This window comes from Suncus etruscus, chromosome 1 (assembly GCF_024139225.1).
Source record: "Suncus etruscus isolate mSunEtr1 chromosome 1, mSunEtr1.pri.cur, whole genome shotgun sequence".
In the NCBI taxonomy this organism is placed as follows: Eukaryota; Metazoa; Chordata; class Mammalia; order Eulipotyphla; family Soricidae; genus Suncus; species Suncus etruscus.
The window spans coordinates 22,471,168-22,489,662 of NC_064848.1; the positions used below are offsets into that span (position 1 = coordinate 22,471,168).

The 18,495-nt window shown below is 44.1% G+C and overlaps 2 protein-coding genes across 2 annotated transcripts; one reads left to right on the plus strand and one right to left on the minus strand.

The window, feature by feature from the left end:
* Positions 1-423: 423 nt before the first annotated feature.
* On the minus strand, positions 424-7,021 carry CCDC115 (coiled-coil domain containing 115). The gene is made up of 5 exons (XM_049784218.1): positions 6,808-7,021; positions 6,622-6,725; positions 6,452-6,534; positions 4,680-4,811; positions 424-839 (listed from the first exon to the last, which is right to left on the minus strand). Exons 1-5 carry the CDS (start codon positions 6,919-6,921, stop codon positions 700-702), a joined length of 573 nt encoding a protein of 190 aa, XP_049640175.1. The 5' UTR covers positions 6,922-7,021; the 3' UTR covers positions 424-699.
* A 1,610-nt stretch (positions 7,022-8,631) lies between these two features.
* Positions 8,632-16,823, plus strand: IMP4 (IMP U3 small nucleolar ribonucleoprotein 4). The gene is made up of 9 exons (XM_049784167.1): positions 8,632-8,673; positions 8,804-8,912; positions 14,381-14,464; positions 15,337-15,446; positions 15,523-15,655; positions 15,745-15,899; positions 15,980-16,074; positions 16,496-16,569; positions 16,668-16,823. The coding sequence occupies exons 1-9, from the start codon at positions 8,671-8,673 to the stop codon at positions 16,787-16,789; spliced, it is 885 nt and encodes a 294-aa protein (XP_049640124.1). The 5' UTR covers positions 8,632-8,670; the 3' UTR covers positions 16,790-16,823.
* Positions 16,824-18,495: the final 1,672 nt, after the last annotated feature.

Sequence of the window (18,495 nt, forward strand, 5' to 3'; positions counted from 1 at the left end):
CTCTGTGCTCAGGGCTCGATCCTAGAAGGGTTTAGAGGACCATGTGGGGATTAAATTCACGCTGGCTGTGCAAGACAAGCACAGAGCCCACTGTACTATCGCTGTAGTTCCCAAAAAGCAGTTGAGAATTTAGCAAAACTGAACACTTCTTTGTCTTACCCTACCGAGGTGTGCAGTATACTATCCCATAATCAAAGCCCAGCTGATCTGTCCATGAAGTGATTCTAGTTTGCTAGAATAAACCATTACTGTTCCCTATAAGTGTGTCTTAAGAGGCAGCTAACAGTGGGCAAAGCACTTACCTTGCACATAGCTAAGCCAGGTTTGGTCCTGGGACCCCCATATATCACAGGAGTGATCCCTGAATGTCAATTGTACTGTGACCCCAAAGACAAACTATGAAAAGACAAATGTAGAAGTTCATAGTAGGGACTTTCAACCTCATTTTATTTCTTTAAACTGTTCAAGTTTTTTTTTTTTAAACAAAAATAGGTGCAGACAAGAAAATATTAAGAGACTTTGATAGGGTAGGGGTAGGAACAGTATATGAGAAAGGCCTGAAACCGGATGGTCACATGCAAGGGCAGCTATGTCACTGACACAGGAAGATCATGTGGAAGGACAGTTTATTGCTGAGATGGGTATGTCACATGGAAAGACATCTGTGTCACTCATACAGGGAGTCATTTGGAATGGCAGTCAGTGTCCTGCTGCAGTGGTCACAGGTTGTACATCCCCACATTTCTGAAGCCTGAGTTTTTCCTGGAGTTCCCGGAGTTGCTTCTGGCTCCAGTCAATTCGAGTCTGAAGGTTCGCCATGTCTGCAGCCAGCTTCAGGCCTAAAAGAGGGGTGATGGTCATCATAGTATCTTGGGGTGTCCTTGACTTTGAACATCCCCATGAATTGAAAAACCCCAACCGCCCTCCACATTATTCCTAATATGTTCGAGTTATGGCCTACTTGAGAACTAATTCGTTATGTTCACACCACTTCTATTAAATATTTCATTAAGTGTCACTTCCTCAAAAGACTTTCCAATCTATAACTCATTAGGAAAGAAAAATTCAGATTACAACAGTCTCTTGCCTTCATTCCCTTCAGTCCTCCTTTATCAGTCTCTAACGTGTTCTTTTTCCTTCCTGTTCTCTTTGGCCCTAAAGTGACCCATATAAGTGACCAATATGACCAGCTTTTCTGATACCCCTATTAGAATGGCGAGTGTCAAGTCCTCTGGGCCAGTCACATGACCCAGTTCACTCACCTGAGCTCTCTCTGCCCACTTAATTCGCTGCAGAACTGGATGACCACCCATCTGCAGGAAACATTCCCCTGGAGTCTCTAGGATACTTTAATCTCTGGCTGTTGCTCCTACTTCATTGTTGCCTCTCAGTCTCCTAGATTGGTTCCCCCTTCCTGTCCTACAACTTTTGCTTATATTCACAGACCCTCTCTCAAACTTATCTCAGTTTGAATGTTGCATTTGAACTAGCAGCTTGGAAATTTAAATCTCATCTCGTGCTGGATTCCTGAATCTCTTCCAAACTCTAAGTATTGTATGCTCAACCACCTGCTCAGAATTTCCATGCCATAGTACTAGGAGCACAGCCACATTCACTTTCCTTAGTTGGAACTGCATCCCACGGGTATCCAATTGGAGATAATCTTATTCCAAGATTCTAGTTATAAGTCCTCAGGCATCTCTGCTGAAAAAGCAGGTTCCCACCATGTACCCCTTATGCTACTACTTCACTTGCACTTCAAGCTGCTGCTTCTGTTATCTTTTTTTATAAGATTTCTGTCACCTCATCCTGCTCACAGATAATCACTCCTTCATTCTTCAGATAATAGGTCATACAGTGGCCCACAGATCATCTAGACTGGCCAATTCTGACCTCAGTTCCTGACACTCCTCGTTCTGCAAACCAGTGATCTCATCTCTGCCAAGCTAGATCTACCTAACCTCCTGCCTCTTACCTCATCTGGTCATTTTGTCTAGAATACTATTCCACAGATCACACAGAGTTCCTTCCTTTCCTCACAGAGGCCTCTTCAGGCCACCTTCATAAAATAAATTTCCCATATTCTGGTAATAGGGGTGGGCAAAGTCCCCCCAACCCACTCCCATTACCAGAAAACTCAGTAGCTCCTGCCCATACTCTCCATTACTCTGGCAGAAAAGTGACACAACTATACCAATAAGCTCTGAAAGAAAATGATGGCCACCATCTCTCTTCCCTATTAGACTGGTCCTGACTGTGAATTCTTGGGGCCTTCTAAGATTGGGAGAAGACAGAGTCCATTTTCTGCCTGAAGACACAGAAACAGCCCAGCTCCCCAACTAAACTGCCAAGCCACTAAACTTGTTCAGATCTATAGATCCTGACTGAAAAGGGCCACGTGTGATTGTGCAACACCTCAAAATTTTGTAGTAATGTCATCCTACTATAATCATTGTCAATCTGATGGGAAAATTGGGTAGAAAAGACCACCAAGCTCAGTGAGCTTAAACAATAACACACAAGGCTCAACTAGCATCAGTCACAGCCCAGTATATTCTTAAACAATGATTTTAGTAACACCATTAATAAGCAATAACTACTACAAAGTAATCCTTACTGATCTAAGTTTTGATAATTCCATTTGCCTTTGTATTTAACAAATACTGTGAAGTAAATTTATTTGTGCCTGCAAGGAAGCAGGCTAGGGTTGTGAGTGGAAAACAATACACTGGTAGAGGAAAGGTCATCCAGGTGTTAAGACTGCTATTTAAACATGTGATGGGTTAAACAACTATTCTGAACAATTTGATAAATCATGGTGTCATAATAAAAAATTTTAATTACAGTAAGATTGCTGCCAAAAGAACTGGATAGATCTGAAATGGAAAGACTGACTTAAAAATGTATAATGGGGGCCCGGAGAGATAGCACAGTGGCGTTTGCCTTGCAAGCAGCCGATCCAGGACCAAAGATGGCTGGTTCGAATCCCGGTGTCCCATATGGTCCCCCGTACCTGCCAGGAGCTATTTCTGAGCAGACAGCCAGGAGTAACCCCTGAGCACCGCCGGGTGTGGCCCAAAAAAAAAATGTATAATTGTATTTGGTTATCTTAATTGGTCTAGTGATAACTCGCTGCCACATATATATGTTTTAATAGAACTATATAAACCAGATTGTGTTATTATTCCATGTAACATGACATCTGACATACATTGAAGAGTAGAAGATAAAACTAAGACGTCAATTTTCATGGAAAACAACAAAATAGGGCCGGGCGGTGGCGCTAAAGGTAAGGTGCCTGCCTTGCCTGCGCTAGCCTTGGAAGGACCGCGGTTCGATCCCCCGGTGTCCCATATGGTCCCCCAAGCCAGGAGCAACTTCTGAGCACATAGCCAGGAGTAACCCCTGAGCGTTACCGGGTGTGGCCCAAAAACCAAAAAAAAAAAAAAAAAAAAAAAGAAAACAACAAAATAAATCAAATGACAAATGGTTAAATAGTCAATACTATGGTCTCTCTTTTCTTTTATCGTATCACTAAAATCTTAATGTTCTTTAGCTGAAAGTTCAAAGTTGGGGCCGGGCGGTGGCGCTGGAGGTAAGGTGCCTGCCTTGCCTGCGCTAGCCTAGGATGGACCGCGGTTCGATCCCCCGGCGTCCCATATGGTCCCCCAAGAAGCCAGGAGCAACTTCTGAGCTCATAGCCAGGAGTAACCCCTGAGCGTCACAGGGTGTGGCCCAAAAAAAAAAAAAAAAAAAAAAGAAAGTTCAAAGTTAAGATATCAGCAATGGGATTACTGAGAATTCTGTTTATGGGTGATTGTCCTTCCACTGTAACTTTTCCTTGTCCTCTTTCTTTGCATCTTTGTTCTCATAAGTTAAAACAAAAAATAAATAATTATTATTAATAATAAATTAATAAATAAAATACAATAAAATTAATTAATAACTTAAATAATTAATAAATTTAATATAAATAATTAATACTAAATAAGATAAATAGTGAGATTAACGTAAAAAATTAAAGAAAATATAGTATCACTAAAAAAAAATAAAGACTCCAAATATGAAAAAAAAAACTACAATCCTTCCCCCTCTCTCTCCTGCCTCTACTCCATCCACCATCTTCTGATTTTTCCTCCTTCTCACCACCTGGCACTTAGGCATACTTATTTATTTGCACACTCTTCAATAACCATTCCAGATAAAGTTTTTTCTGGGGCCGGGGAGATAGCATGGTGTTTGCCTTGCATGCAGAAGGATGGCGATTCGAATCCCGGCATCCCAGATGGTCCCCTGTGCCTGCCAGGAGCGATTTCTGAGTGTAGAGCCAGGAGAAACCCCTGAGTGCTGCCGGATGTGACCCAAAAACCAAAAAAAAAAAAAAAAAAAGATTGTTTTATGGGTTTTTTTTTTTGGTTTTGGGGAAAGATTTTTTTCTTATGTTTTTGACTATAGCCTTAATATCTAGCATGAATCTGTACTACTGCCAACAAAGAAATGAAACAGAGGGAATAAAAAAACCACAGCAAGTATGCAGAAGCCTGTGATGGGAATAAAACCTCAAAGGCATTTGGTTAGCTAATCCCAGTATTATAACTCCTCACCTCTTAGGAATATTAGTGCTTAAATGCTCTTCCCTAGGTAGAAAACATAGGGGATTATGGGCAGGGGCTGCTTACCCTCCCTGAAGCTGGCCTGTGCCGTTCGCAGACTATGAGGAACCAGGATTCCAAACCAGTTTAGGGGGTCTTGCTGGGCTGGGGAAGTCGATGGCTCTGGTGTGCTGGTGATGCCCTTTCTCCTACGCAGTGCTGGAAAAAGAAAAGCTGTAGGTCTTAGTACCTTACCTTAGTCTTCTGGGGGTCACTGGTGAAGTTTATTTGAGCTTATGATCACGAAAAATACTAATGGTCGGAAAATTCTCTCCTACGGGTTTGTTTCAGAAAACAGCGTACCACAAAGAACCACCTACTAGTTTAAATGAGAAATTCTGTTCACTCTCATGAAACCAGTACAAGATATTCTTATTTGTCTGTGCTAAGACCACACACTGACCTTATCCATTTTGCCTAACTAGGCTGACAGGCTGCGCAGACCCTCCAACTTCTAACATCTCCTTCTCATTCTAACCAAGATCAGAAAAATCTGTCTAAGTTAAATGAACGAAACACAATAATAGGCACTTTCTGTTCAGGTGACAACCATCCAACTTGTCCTTATATGCACAGGTCCTTACCTATAAAATGCCTATTTATTTCTTTAAATGCTTAATGATGTATGTATTATAGAAAGGAATGATAAGTCCCGCTTATTGCAACAGTCTGAATAAAAATCATTTATTCCAAATCAGGGGTTGGACAACCTAGGATGCATGAAGCCCAGAGTCGGTCTTATGCCAGAGAACTTCAGGGATTAGGTCTAAACTTTGTATTTACAGACAGGGTTTTTTTTCCTTCCATTTTACCCATATTTTGCTGGGCCTATGCAAAGAACACTTGCCACTCTCATACCGTTAGTGCTGTATTTTTTTTTTTAACTCTTACCCTTTAAAAAAAAAAGGGGGGGCCGGGTAGGTGGCGCTGGAGGTAAGGTGTCTGCCTTGCAAGCGCTAGCCAAGGAAGGACCGCGGTTCGATCCCCCAGCGTCCCATATGGTCCTCCCAAGCCAGGGGCGATTTCTGAGCATATAGCCAGGAGTAACCCCTGAGCGTCAAACGGGTGTGGCCCAAAAACCAAAAAAAAAAAAAAAAAAAAAAAGAGCTTAGTAAAGTTTCTGCTGGTGCTTCAATGAATTCATTGTGAGCCAATAGTTTTCAAAAATATTCTTTCCTTTCTCTTCCATCTCTTTAGTTTTTCTTTCAACTTTCTTTAAAAAAAAAAAAAACATGTTGCTTTCGGTCTTCCTAAAAACGTATTATCAGTTATGTCAACTGTGTAATGCATTTTTTTTAAGTTAAAAAATAAAAATTAGGGGCCGGGCGGTGGCGCTAAAGGTAAGGTGCCTGCCTTGCCTGAGCTAGCCTAGGACGGACCATGGTTCCCCCGGTGTCCCATATGGTCCCCCAAGCCAGGAGCGACTTCTGAGCGCATAGCCAGGAGTAACCCCTGAGCATCACCGGGTGTGGCCCAAAAACCAAAAAAAAAATAAAAATAAAAAAACAAATAAAAATTAGGGCCCGGAGAGATAGCACAGCGGCGTTTGCCTTGCAAGCAGCCGATCCAGGACCAAAGGTGGTTGGTTCGAATCCCGGTGTCCCATATGGTCCCCCGTGCCTGCCAGAAGCTATTTCTGAGCAGACAGCCAGGAGTAACCCCTGAGCACCGCCGGGTGTGGCCCAAAAAACAAACAACAACAACAACAACAAAAATAAAAAAATAAAAATAATAAAAATTAAAAAAATCATTTATTCCATCTGTCTTAGGCATGTTGTCTCTGGCCCTTGGTAACTCACCTGTCTCCTGGGGCCCCACCTCCTCTGGAGTCAGGGTGCCACCTTTAACAAGCCAGAACTTCTGAAGTCCATCCTGGGCCTCGCTGAAAAGCAAGAAGGGGGTTAGATGGAGACTTGAAAATCCCGGGCCTGACTTCCAACGCCCCACTCCAGCCTACAAGCTAGCTCACCAGGTGGAGACGCAGACCTGGGGCTCCATGTGGGAGGCGTACTGCAGCGGGCCCACCGACTTGGCCCCCATGGCATACCGAGCTTTGGAGAGGGAGAACCAACCCTGGAAAAAGGGAGAAGAACTTGGGAGGCTCGTTTACCTCCGGGCGCCCCCTTTTACCTGTTCATCTACTCCGGGCTCCTACCTCTTCCACCTGGGTGTTCAGCGCCGCCCGCTTCGCCTCCAGTTCCTCCAGGTCGCTGAACAGCTGCAGGAGCAGCGCATCGACCTCTTCCCGCAGGTCCGGGACCACCGCCATGACTCTTCCGGGTCGAGTCGGCCTCCTCTCGCGTCAACCAGTCACAGCTTAGTTGGAGCCTGCACTAGCCAATAGAATCGCGCGGGGGGCGGGTCCTCCGCGGGCGTTGCCCTGGTAACCGCTAGTGGCGGCAAACACACCTCCCATCCAACTAGACAACTTTGGGGATGGACTCACCGCTGTGCTCCGCTAGGGAATTGCAGCGCGCTTAGTGGGTGAGAGTTCTGGCTAGTTTTCAGGAGCTGCAGAAAGACAAGAAATGGAAGGCAACCAATTTTTTTTAATTCTTTAAGCTATTCATTTAGTGGTCTATTACACTGTAATTTAACTTTATTACTTGTATCTAATATAAAATTCATATTTATATAGATAAAACTATATATGTTAAACATAGCATATTATATTATAGCTACATATTAGAAAGATATAAACATGATCATGATAAGGACATATGAACTCTAAAAATGTCATAAAATACATAAACGTTTGTTTTTTTAAATATCTTTCTATAGAGATTAATTAAATTAAAAATAGATCTTTAGCAGTACACAAAGCAATCTAAAGCCACAAAGTTTATGTAACTCCTTTAACATTAAAGGCTATAGTATTGTTGACACAGTTGATCATACTACATTATTATTATTATTATTATTATTATTATTATTATTTGGTTTTTGGGTCACACCCGGCAGCGCTCAGGGGTTACTCCTGGCTCTATGCTCAGAAATCGCTCCTGGCAGGCTTCGGGGGACCATATGGGATGCCGGGATTTGAACCAATGACCTTCTGCATGAAAGGCAAACAAACGCTCTATCTCCATGCTGTCTCTCCGGGCCCCATACTACATTATTCCATTATTTCATTACCTCCATGCTCTCTGTCCGGCCCCTAATTAAACATCTTGATTGCAAACATGACTGTGGTTGGGTTTCAGTCATGTAAAGAACACTCCCTTTCAGAACTGCAACATTCCCATCCCCAATGTCCCAAATCTCCCTCCTCCCCACCCTACCCCCGCCTGTGCTCTAGACAGGCTTTCTTTTTCCCTCATTCATTCACATTGTTATGATAGTTCTCAGTGTTGTTATTTCTCTAACTGCACTCATCACTCTTTGTGGTGAGCTTCATGTAAAGCCATGTTAAGGGAAGCAGCTATTTGAAAGTTCCCCAAAGGTGCCACGACTCTCCAGTCTGTTGCTCTTTAAATGGTTGGGCAGTGCTTCCTGCCGCTGGTTGTTGTGATCATCTTAGTTGCTTGTCATCTTAAAATGTGTACATCCTGAATAATTTTCAAAAATATTCTTTCCTTTCTCTTCCATCTCTTTAGTTTTTCTTTCAATTGTCTATTTATTTTTAAAAACATGTTGCTTTTGGTCTCCCTAAAATGTATTATTATCAGTTATGTCAAGTTTGAAATGCATTTTCTTTAAATAAATAAATTTAAAAAATTTGTACATCCTGCTTTACAGCAATAAATGACAGTAATAGATTACCTCTCCAGGGCGATGACGCTTGGACGCTCCTTCCAGGAAAGGGAGGGTTCCATGCGGAAGCGGAAGTGAATCCGGACTGGCCAATCACCGCGCGACTCCACCCGCGGGTCGCCATATTAACTTTGGGCAGTTGTCATAGCAACTGACGACAGTGGCGTCCCTGATGGCTTCAGGTTGAAGGCGGAAGCGGAAGTAAACCTCGTCGCGATAGCAGCATCCCCAGGTTCTCCTGCACACGTGGAACCTGCTGTCAAGAATGGTACGAAGGGTCTTTGGACTCCGGTTTGGGAGGTTCGGGGGATTCGCTTGGGAGCTAGGCTAGGCACGGTGCTTTTCGGACCCGGGAAGAGCTGTGGGAGAGAGAATTTGACTGGACCTATGTTTCTCAGCTGCGCCGCGAGGCCCGGCTCCGTCGGGAGTACTTGTACCGTAAAGCCCGTGAAGAAGCTCAGAGGACCGCCCAGGAAAAGAAAGAGAAAGTTCGGCGCGCTCTCGAAGGTACGTTTGATCCCGGGCTTTAGCTAAATTTCCCAGTGTTTGCAAAGGTCCTGTTTTACCAGTGGCCTGTTCTGTTTTGCAAAGGCAATCCGGTTTGCAATGGCCTTTCTGTAAGATGGAATGAATAGCTTGTCCAAATGGCAATGCCCAAATTTTTACGACTTTACTATATGTATATACATTTATACATATAGTATATATACATACATAGTATATATATACATACATATATACCACAGTACTGTACTGTAGAGAGTACAAGATGGAAAAGGATATTTAAAATAAAATAAGATAATGGTGAAGAGATGGTCGTAAGTGCGAATGGTCGCTAAACAGGTAGGTCGTTAAGCGAGGAGTATCTGTACACATATACATGTATATGTGTATATGTATATATGTATATGTACATATATATACATATACACATATATACATATATGTGCATATGTATATATGTATATGTACATATATATACATATACACAAAATACATTGGGCGGGTAGGGTCACAACCGGCAGCGCTCAGGGGTTACTCCTGGCTCTATGCTCAGAGATCGCTCCTGGCAGGCTCGGGGGACCATATGGAATGCCGGGATTCGAACCACAGTCCTTCTGCATGTGAGGCAAGCGCCCTAAGTCCATGCTATCTCCCTGGCCTGACTTTACTATGTTTTATTTACAGTGTTAATTCCCCACGCCCCAGATTCTTCTGTGGTCCTATTTGACATTCAGCTGCTTCCAAGTTTGTCTTACTACTTTCTTCAGTAGAAAGTCAAGAGAATAGTTTGTGTCTTCTGTCATGATTCCTCTGCATGTTTAGTTGTTAACTCACGTAGATCTAAACTGTATTTGCAAGTAAATCTGGAAGATAACTTGGGCACAGCCTCTTCATAGCTTGTTTACATTTTGTCAGGGCCGTATATGAATGTATCATTCGGCTGTCCACACCTTCACCAGGAGAGGGACTGGTGATGGTCGAACACTGGATAATGGTTAAAGCTGCAAGAGAATAAATAACAGGATGTTTGACCATACCACAAATCATAAGGACTGGCCATAACTAAACCACACCCGACCTGTTTGCAGGGTCCATGGAAAATTTTTTTTTGGTTTTTGGTTTTTTTGGGCCACACCCAGTGAAGCTCAGGGGTTACTCCTAGCTATGCGCTCAGCCCCTGTCTTGGAGGACCATATTGGATGCTGGGGGATCTAACTGAGACCCTTACCTATGGCAAAATGCCCTACAGCCTGCACCATGGCTCCAGCCCCTTAATGGAGAATTTTTAATCTGACTAAGCACATACCCCTTACCTTTCTGCCAATTGCAAGCTATATAATACTACATGCGTTGGCAAGCACGAGTGACACTGCTAGCCTCAGCGGAGACCATCAGAATTTGCCTAGGTGTTCTTCTCAATAAAGAACCCAGTTAGTAAAATCTGTCTCAGCCTCTGACTCTTCTATTTTCTCCATCTTTCAGAATCTGCCCTATTTTGCATGAACATGCATAAAAGCCATACACTCCTAATTCTCTGTCTTGTGAATAATAAACTAAGATTTGAAGTTTGTCATCTCCATAACAACTGGACAGGGAAGCGTTTTTTAAAAAAAATAAGATTTGAGGGGCCGGAGAGATAGCATGGAGGTAGGGCATTTGTCTTGCATGCAGAAGGACGGTGGTTTGAATCCCGGCATCCCATATGGTCCCCCGAGCCTGGTCCCCCAGGAGCGACTTCTGAGCATAGAGCCAGGAGTAACCCCTGAGCACTGCCGGGTGTGACCCAAAAACCATATAAATAAATAAATAAATAAATAATATTTTGAAAAGCTGGAGCAATAGCACAACAGGTAGGTTGTTTGCCTTGCACATCCAAAACCTGGAGTTAATTCCGGGCACCACATATGCCCGCTCACCCCTCACCGGGGTAATTTCTGAGTGCAGACCTAGGTATACTGAGCAGTGCTGGGTGTAGCCAAAAGCCAATAAATAAAAATAAAATTGGAGTTTCTGGTGGGAAAATGCTTACTATTTGAACTGAGATAACACTGGTTTCAAGAATCCTTGGAGAACGATTGAACACAGAGAATGATCACAAAGATTGTAGACTGTGGCCATCAAATAGAATTAGTAACCAGTTTTGTATAGCCAAGACTAATTTGTGAGTTACTGACTTAAAAAATAATCACTGCCTATGTTCAGTGAAGGAAAAGAATATTACTTTTTTTTGGAATCAAGGGTTAAGGGATACCTAAAGGTGACTGAGCCACTACAAAGTACGTTGACCTTCACCTTAAATACAATTAGAACAAACTAGTCTTTGTTAAGAGAACTATATTAAAGTTGTCATCTGACATAATGGGCACAAGATTTTCAGTCTCCAGGCAGAATAAGAAATGTATACTTGGAATTTGGTATATTTATGTAGCAGATGTAAGTTAAGCATAGACTTTTTTTCCTTCTGAAAGCTGATCTGTCTTTATAGGCTGTTCTCTTGGTCACTATAAGCTACCACACACAGCTGGGAGTGCAAATGTAGAGGAACAGGAACTACAGGCCACTTCCTACTTGACAGCAATCTCCTCTAACCTCTGTGTTTTCTTCTCTGTGCTCAATTTTTTGAGCACTCTCTTTCACAACCCTTTTAAACTAATTTATAGTTTTCTTTCTAACCACTTAACTACATTTTCTTTTTTTCTTCCTACAACAATCTAGAAAATGCTACCATTGATGGGGAACATTTTTTAAGTTTCTACATTAAATAGTTCCCTTATTAGTTTCCTTAGAGGCCGGAGAGATAGCACAGTGGTAGGGCGTTTGCCATGCAAGCGGCCGACCCAGGACCTACGATGGTTCGAATCCCGGCATCCCATATGGTCCCCCGTGCCTGCCAGGATCAATTTCTGAGCACAGAACCAGGAGTAACCCCTTAGCGCTGCCAGGTGTGATACAAAAACAAACAAACAAACAAAAAAAATAGTTTCCTTAATCCTCCATAAATATGTGATCACTTCTGATCGATGGTCAGAAGTGGGATCTAGGGCCCAGAGAGATAGCACAGCGGCGTTTGCCTTGCAAGCAGCCGATCCAGGACCAAAGGTGGTTGGTTCGAATCCCGGTGTCCCATATGGTGCCCCGTGCCTGCCAGGAGCTATTTCTGAGCAGACAGCCAGGAATAACCCCTAAGCACCGCCAGGTGTGGCACCCCCCCCCCAAAAAAAAAAGAAGTGGGATCTAAATTAATATCACCTTTGAGGGTTGGTACTCATGGAAAGGACCAGACTGCCTGGTGCTGGAATGCCTCATAGATACCACCTCTTCTGAAATTCTTTCAAATTGGGTCTCCCATTTTTCAGTTGCAGGCTTGTCTTTTTATTTGTTTTGTGAGTGCTGTGCTCCAGAGTGATTTTGCTCAAATTCTAGAATGTAGGGGTTAATGGCAAGGGTTTTTTATATGGAGGAATTTTCTTCATAGGTTAAAAACTTAGATGTTTTGTCTATAGACTGTTTTTTTTGTTTTTTTGTTTTTTTTTTTTTGGGGGGGGGTTGGTTTTTGGGTCACATCCTGCAGCGCTCAGGGGTTACTCCTGGCTCTATGCTCAGAAATTGCTCCTGGCAGGCTGGGGGGACCATATGGGATGCTGGGATTCGAACCACCCGTTCTTCTGCATGCAAGGCAAACACCCTGCCTCCATGCTATCTCTCCGGCCCTTGTCTGTAGACTTTTTTTTTTTTTTTTTTGGATTTTGGGCCACACCTGGCGGTGCTCAGGGGTTACTCCTGGCTGTCTGCTCAGAAATAGCTCCTGGCAAGCTTGGGGGACCATATGGGACACGGGGATTTGAACCAACCACCTTTGGTCCTGGATCGGCTGCTTGCAAGGCAGATGCTGCTGTGCTATATTTCCGGCCCGTCTGTAGACTTTTTAACTAGACTTCCTTTTTCAAACTCCAACTGATTTACAAATATTATAGTCTTTACTCTTGTAAATTTTCCTATAGCACAAAAATTTATTTTAAACTAGCTATCATGGGGCTTTTTTGTTGTTGGTGGTGATGGTGGTGGGTTTTGAGCCATACCCAGAGTATGCAGGGATTAGTCATGACTGTGTATTTAGGACTCACTCCTGGAAGCTCAGGGTACCAAATGGAATGCCAGTCATGTAAAAGGCAAATGCACTACCCGCTGTGGTATCACTTCGGCCTCAACCCTACCTTTTATGTCCTTTTTATGAAGGAGGTAATGGTCAGATACATGTTTCCTTTGTGTTCCAAGAGCTTGGCTCCCAAAATATTTGCATTATTTTGCAACTGGGTAAAGCTCCATTTGTAAATTAGAGCTCCATTTGGAAATTGAGTCTCTTGTGGTTATATTTGGGAAATGACTTTAAATTTAGGTTCATAACTTGTCTAAGAAGTATTTTCTGTGTGGAAGACTTTCTCCAGGGTATGCTGAGATTCATGACTGTACTCAGTAGCTCTATGCTCCAAAGTGATTGTGCTGCTGCTCTGCCGGCTCCAGCTTTATTTCAGAAGACATTTTTTGACTCCGAGTGTTATAGTTACCAGTTTTGTCAGAGGACTTTAAAGATTCTAGTCCACCTTTATGTAGAAATGACAGTTGGTATTTAATCTTTAAAATTAAAAAGTGTGTGTGTGTGTGAGAGAGAGAGAGAGAGAGAGAGAGAGAGAGAGAGAGAGAGAGAGAGAGAGTACAGCATGTAAGGCACTTGCCTTGCATGTGGTTCTTCTGATTTTTTTCTTTTTTTGGTTTTTGGGTCACACCCGGCAGTGCTCAGGGGTTACTCCTCCTGGCAGGCTCGGGGGACCATATGGGATGCTGGGATTCGAACCAATCACCTTCTCATGAAAGGCAAACACCTTACCTCCATGCTATCTCTCCCGGCCCCGGTTCTTCTGATTTTGATGCCTGCATCCCATATAGTCTCTCAAGTCTGCCAGGAATTTCCTAGGGATTACAGTAGTAATCCCTGAGCACTGCTGAGTGTAGCCCCAAAACTGAAAAAGAAAATAAAAATTGTTCTGACTATAAAAGCAAATCATGGCTAAATATGTAGCAAGTCCTCAAGTCCTGAGATCCAGGAAACAAGAATATAGTTTCTCCTAACACTTAGGCAGCTAGACAAATGTTTCCCTAATCCCCTCTCCTCTGATCCTGAATTGCCTCTCTACTCTAAAAGGAATAGGAAGGGTCTTTCTAGGAGCCAGAGATATTAATACAGTGGGCCAGGCTCTTTCCTTGCACATGGCTGACCCAGATCCTATATGACCTATATATGACCCAAGCCTGCCATCCTATTTGGTCTTTTAAGCACTGCCAGGAGTAAGCCCTGAGTACTTCTGGTGTGGTCCTCCCCCCATAAAAGATCTCTTCTAGCAAGTTCACAAGCCAAAGGGCTTCAGTAACTGAGAGTTCCTTGTATATCTCACTCCGCCCTGTCTTCTTTGCAGAGAATCGTCTGATTCCCACTGAATTGCGCCGGGAGGCTTTGGCCTTGCAGAAATCCCTGGAGTTTGACGATGCTGGCGCTGAAGGTAACTTTCGCATATTTACCTTGCCAAAGGGTCCTCTCCCTGTATTCAACTGGATGAGCCTCTACTTCCTTCTTTCTTTCTTTTTTTTTTTTTTTTTTTTTTTTTTTTTGGTTTTTGGGCCACACCCGGCAGTGCTCAGGGGTTACTCCTGGCTGTCTGCTCAGAAATAGCTCCTGGCAGGCACGGGGGACCATATGGGACACCGGGATTCGAACCAACCACCTTTGGTTCTGGATTGGCTGCTTGCAAGGCAAACACCGCTGTGCTATCTCTCCGGGCCCTACTTCCTTCTTTCAACACCTTGCTCCAGCAACTATCCCCCAGGTGTCCTCATAGCACTGCACTTATGACCCTTTGAGAACCTTCCCTCAGACTTTTGGTCCTGTTTTTGTAACATATTTTATACAGTAACCCCCTCACTACACTCTGCTTTGTTTGTGAACTGCCCCTTTGCTAGATTGTGAGTTCTGCGAGGGCAGTCAGTACCCACGTCTCCATCCCTGCTTTCAGTACTTGAAATGCTTTACTTACATCATTCAACAAACATGGGAGGGATCACAACCATACACATGACCTGAGGGGAAAGAAATTGATCATCTATGACCTTAATAGAAATTAGTCTTGAAATAGAACATGGAAGCAAGTAGCCTCTGTGATTAATACATAGCTGAAATGATCTCAGATTAATTCAGATGTCTAACTTGAGCTCCTTTGTCATGTCTGTGCTCTTAGTATCCTGGGTGGCCATCCTACCACTCAGTGCAGGTGCAAGCTATCCCATCATTGATGGTATTGCCCACATTTCTCTACTTAGAGTTGGCCCTCCAATTTCCTCAACAACATTACGTTCTTACCCTTCATGCTCCCATTAGGTGTCACCAGCCACATGGATGATGAATACCGATGGGCTGGGGTTGAGGATCCCAAAATCATGATTACAACCTCCCGTGACCCCAGTTCTCGCCTCAAGATGTTTGCTAAGGTACAGCATGGAAAGGCTAGTGATAGCTGCTAAGCACCTATAGGCTTGGTACTGACTGGAGCATGTTCGTGTTCAGGAACTGAAGTTGGTATTCCCGGGTGCCCAGCGAATGAACCGTGGCCGTCATGAGGTGGGAGCCCTGGTACGGGCCTGCAAAGCCAATGGTGTCACGGACCTGTTGGTAGTTCATGAGCACAGAGGCACGCCTGGTGAGAATGGTGGAAGGAAGTTGGGGTGTGTGGGGTGAGGGTTCCTATAATCAAATGGGGTCTCTGAGAGCCTGTCCCCCCACTCCTAGTGGGTTTCATTGTCAGTCACCTGCCCTTTGGGCCCACCGCCTACTTCACTCTGTGCAACGTGGTCATGCGGCATGATATCCCCAACTTGGGCACCATGTCAGAGGCCAAGCCACACCTGATCATGCATGGCTTCTCTTCCCGTCTGGGCAAGCGTGTGAGTCGAGGTCCTTGGGGTGAGGGTTGGGGCCTGAAGACCTGAGCCAGACATTCACTGCTCTCCTTCCTTTGCCCCAGGTCTCTGACATACTCCGTTACCTGTTCCCCGTACCCAAAGATGACAGTCACCGGGTTATCACCTTCGCAAACCAGGATGACTATATCTCCTTTCGGTATGGCCAGGGACTGGATGCCAGAGGGCCATTATGACTAGTTGTGAACTGCTACTATTTAGGTTTAGCTTTTGCTTTATTAATTTTGGTTTGGGGCCTTACCCAGCACTCTTGCGGGATCACTCCTGGCAAGGCCAGGAGATCATTTGTGGTGCTGAGGATTTACTGCAGGTCTGCCACTTGCAATGCAAGTACCTTTGGGCCAAGTTTTTTTTGGCTTATTTTTGTTTATTTTGTTTTGGGTGCTCAAGTGGTACTCAGGAATTATTCCTGGTAAGGGTTTTGGTCACTGTATGCAGTGCCAGGTATTATGCAAGGTGAATGCCCTGCCCACTGTATTACCTGGTCCACACAGCTATTCCTTATTGGTGTACAACTACTCTCTGCCAGCCCTAACCTCCATCTACCTCTCTTTGCCCAGGCATCATGTGTACAAAAAGACTGACCACCGCAATGTGGAGCTGACAGAGGTTGGACCTCGCTTTGAGATGAAGTGTAAGATTTTGTCTCTGTTGCTTACATGGGCAGGGTGTGGTATGGTGGGGGGTGCTGGCTATGTGGGTAACAGCTTCTCCCCTCTTCTCTTCTCTCAGTGTACATGATCCGCCTGGGCACACTTGAACAAGAGGCCACAGCAGATGTGGAATGGCGCTGGCACCCCTACACCAACACTGCACACAAGAGAGTCTTCCTCAGTGCCGAGGGGGCTGGCTGACTGGGCTGGGCTGGAATAAAGTCTGTGTGCCCCATTGTCTGTCCCATGTATTTCTGTATGGTGGAGGCTATGAAGGGCATTTTCTTTGGGAGTCTCCAGGATGGACTGGACACACTGGATGTAAAGAAATTTATCTGAATTTATCTCAGTGTCATGTCTAAGACAATCCTGGCTGTTCCTTAGCCTTTGGGAGGGTTTGAGCTCCCCTGAGCACAGGGGGTGCTGTGCTGCTGTCTATGCAGTTGGGAGTGCATCTCAGGGAGTGGCCATGGTGCAGCAGGCTTTGGGTGCTCTGGACATGGATTGACAATTAGGGTGGGCCACAGGATGTTCATCAGGACATGGGTGGGCCCCACCATGTTCATTTGGACATACACGTTCCTAAACAATGCATACTAAGTGACACTTGGGACGTCTTTGCACACATTTCCTGCTTTCGTGTCTGGAAGTGTTTATCTGAGGTCACAGAGAAGACTGGGGTCTTCCTGTGACCTCTCCATACTCATCCCCTCTGCCCACTATCCTATTATATACCTGAAGGTCCTGGTTTTGTCCAGAATGAGTATCAAGTGTATATCAGGAAACCTGTGCAGGGCAATGATGAGTGAAAGGACATTGTCTCAGATGTGGACAGGCTGACAGTCACATATTAAAGGATAGAGTGGATTGGGAAGGTGTCCTGAGAGCTATGTGACAACATGGAACAAGCCACATGGACAAACAGGTGCAAAACTGGGCTTAACATGGCTCAAAAAGGGCAGCAGAAGACACCAGCTTGGTAAGTGAGGATTGTTGTTTTTATTTTATGAGAGAAGGCACCCATGAGTCAGAAATTTAGGTAGAGGAGAGGCTTGGACTACCTAGAAGAGCTGTAACTTAGCATCATTCATGTGTATACCAAGTTCTTCAGTCCCAGAGTTCAGCTTTTCAATCTCATACCACAGAAAATCAATATTCAAAGATAGTATAACAGGTAAGGTACTTGCCTTGAGGCTGCCTGAATTCTTTCTAGCATCCCTGAGCACTACCCAGTGTGGCCCAAAAACAAAAAAAAACAGCAAAGGGGCCGGAGAGAGCACAGCGGTAGGGTTTGCCTTGCATGCAGCCTATCCAGGATGGACAGTGGTTAGAATCTCCGCATCCCACATAGCAAAAAAAAATTTTTTTAATGCTATTAGTGGCTGGTCTCAATGGACTCCAAGCATCTCTAGGGATGACACTGAAGCTAGGAAATAATATGCCGTAAAAATCTTTGAGGAATGTTTTTTGAGGTAATGGGAGTAGAGTACCATAATGGCTTTGGATTTTTTTTATTATTATTATTGGTTTTTTATTGTTTTGGTTTTGGTTGTTTGGTTTTGGCCTCACCCAATGACTCTCAGGGGTTACTCCTGGCTATGCGCACAGAAATTGCTCCTGGCTTGGGGGACCATATGGGATGCCAGGTATTGAACTCAGGTCCTTCCTGGTTTTTAGCCGCATGCAAGGCAAACGCCCTATCACTGTGTATCACTCCAGCCCCCATATGGCTTTTGTTAACTTTTCTGGAGGAGTAGGAAATGGGATGGGTAACATAACTCACAGATGAAGTAGCTGCAAACTTGACCTTTGAAGGGAAAGATCAAAGTGTGCCTTACATGTCCATTCCATTTACATTACACCTTCCAAGTTCCAGTAACTACTAATAATTCTTTGTGTTCTTGGCT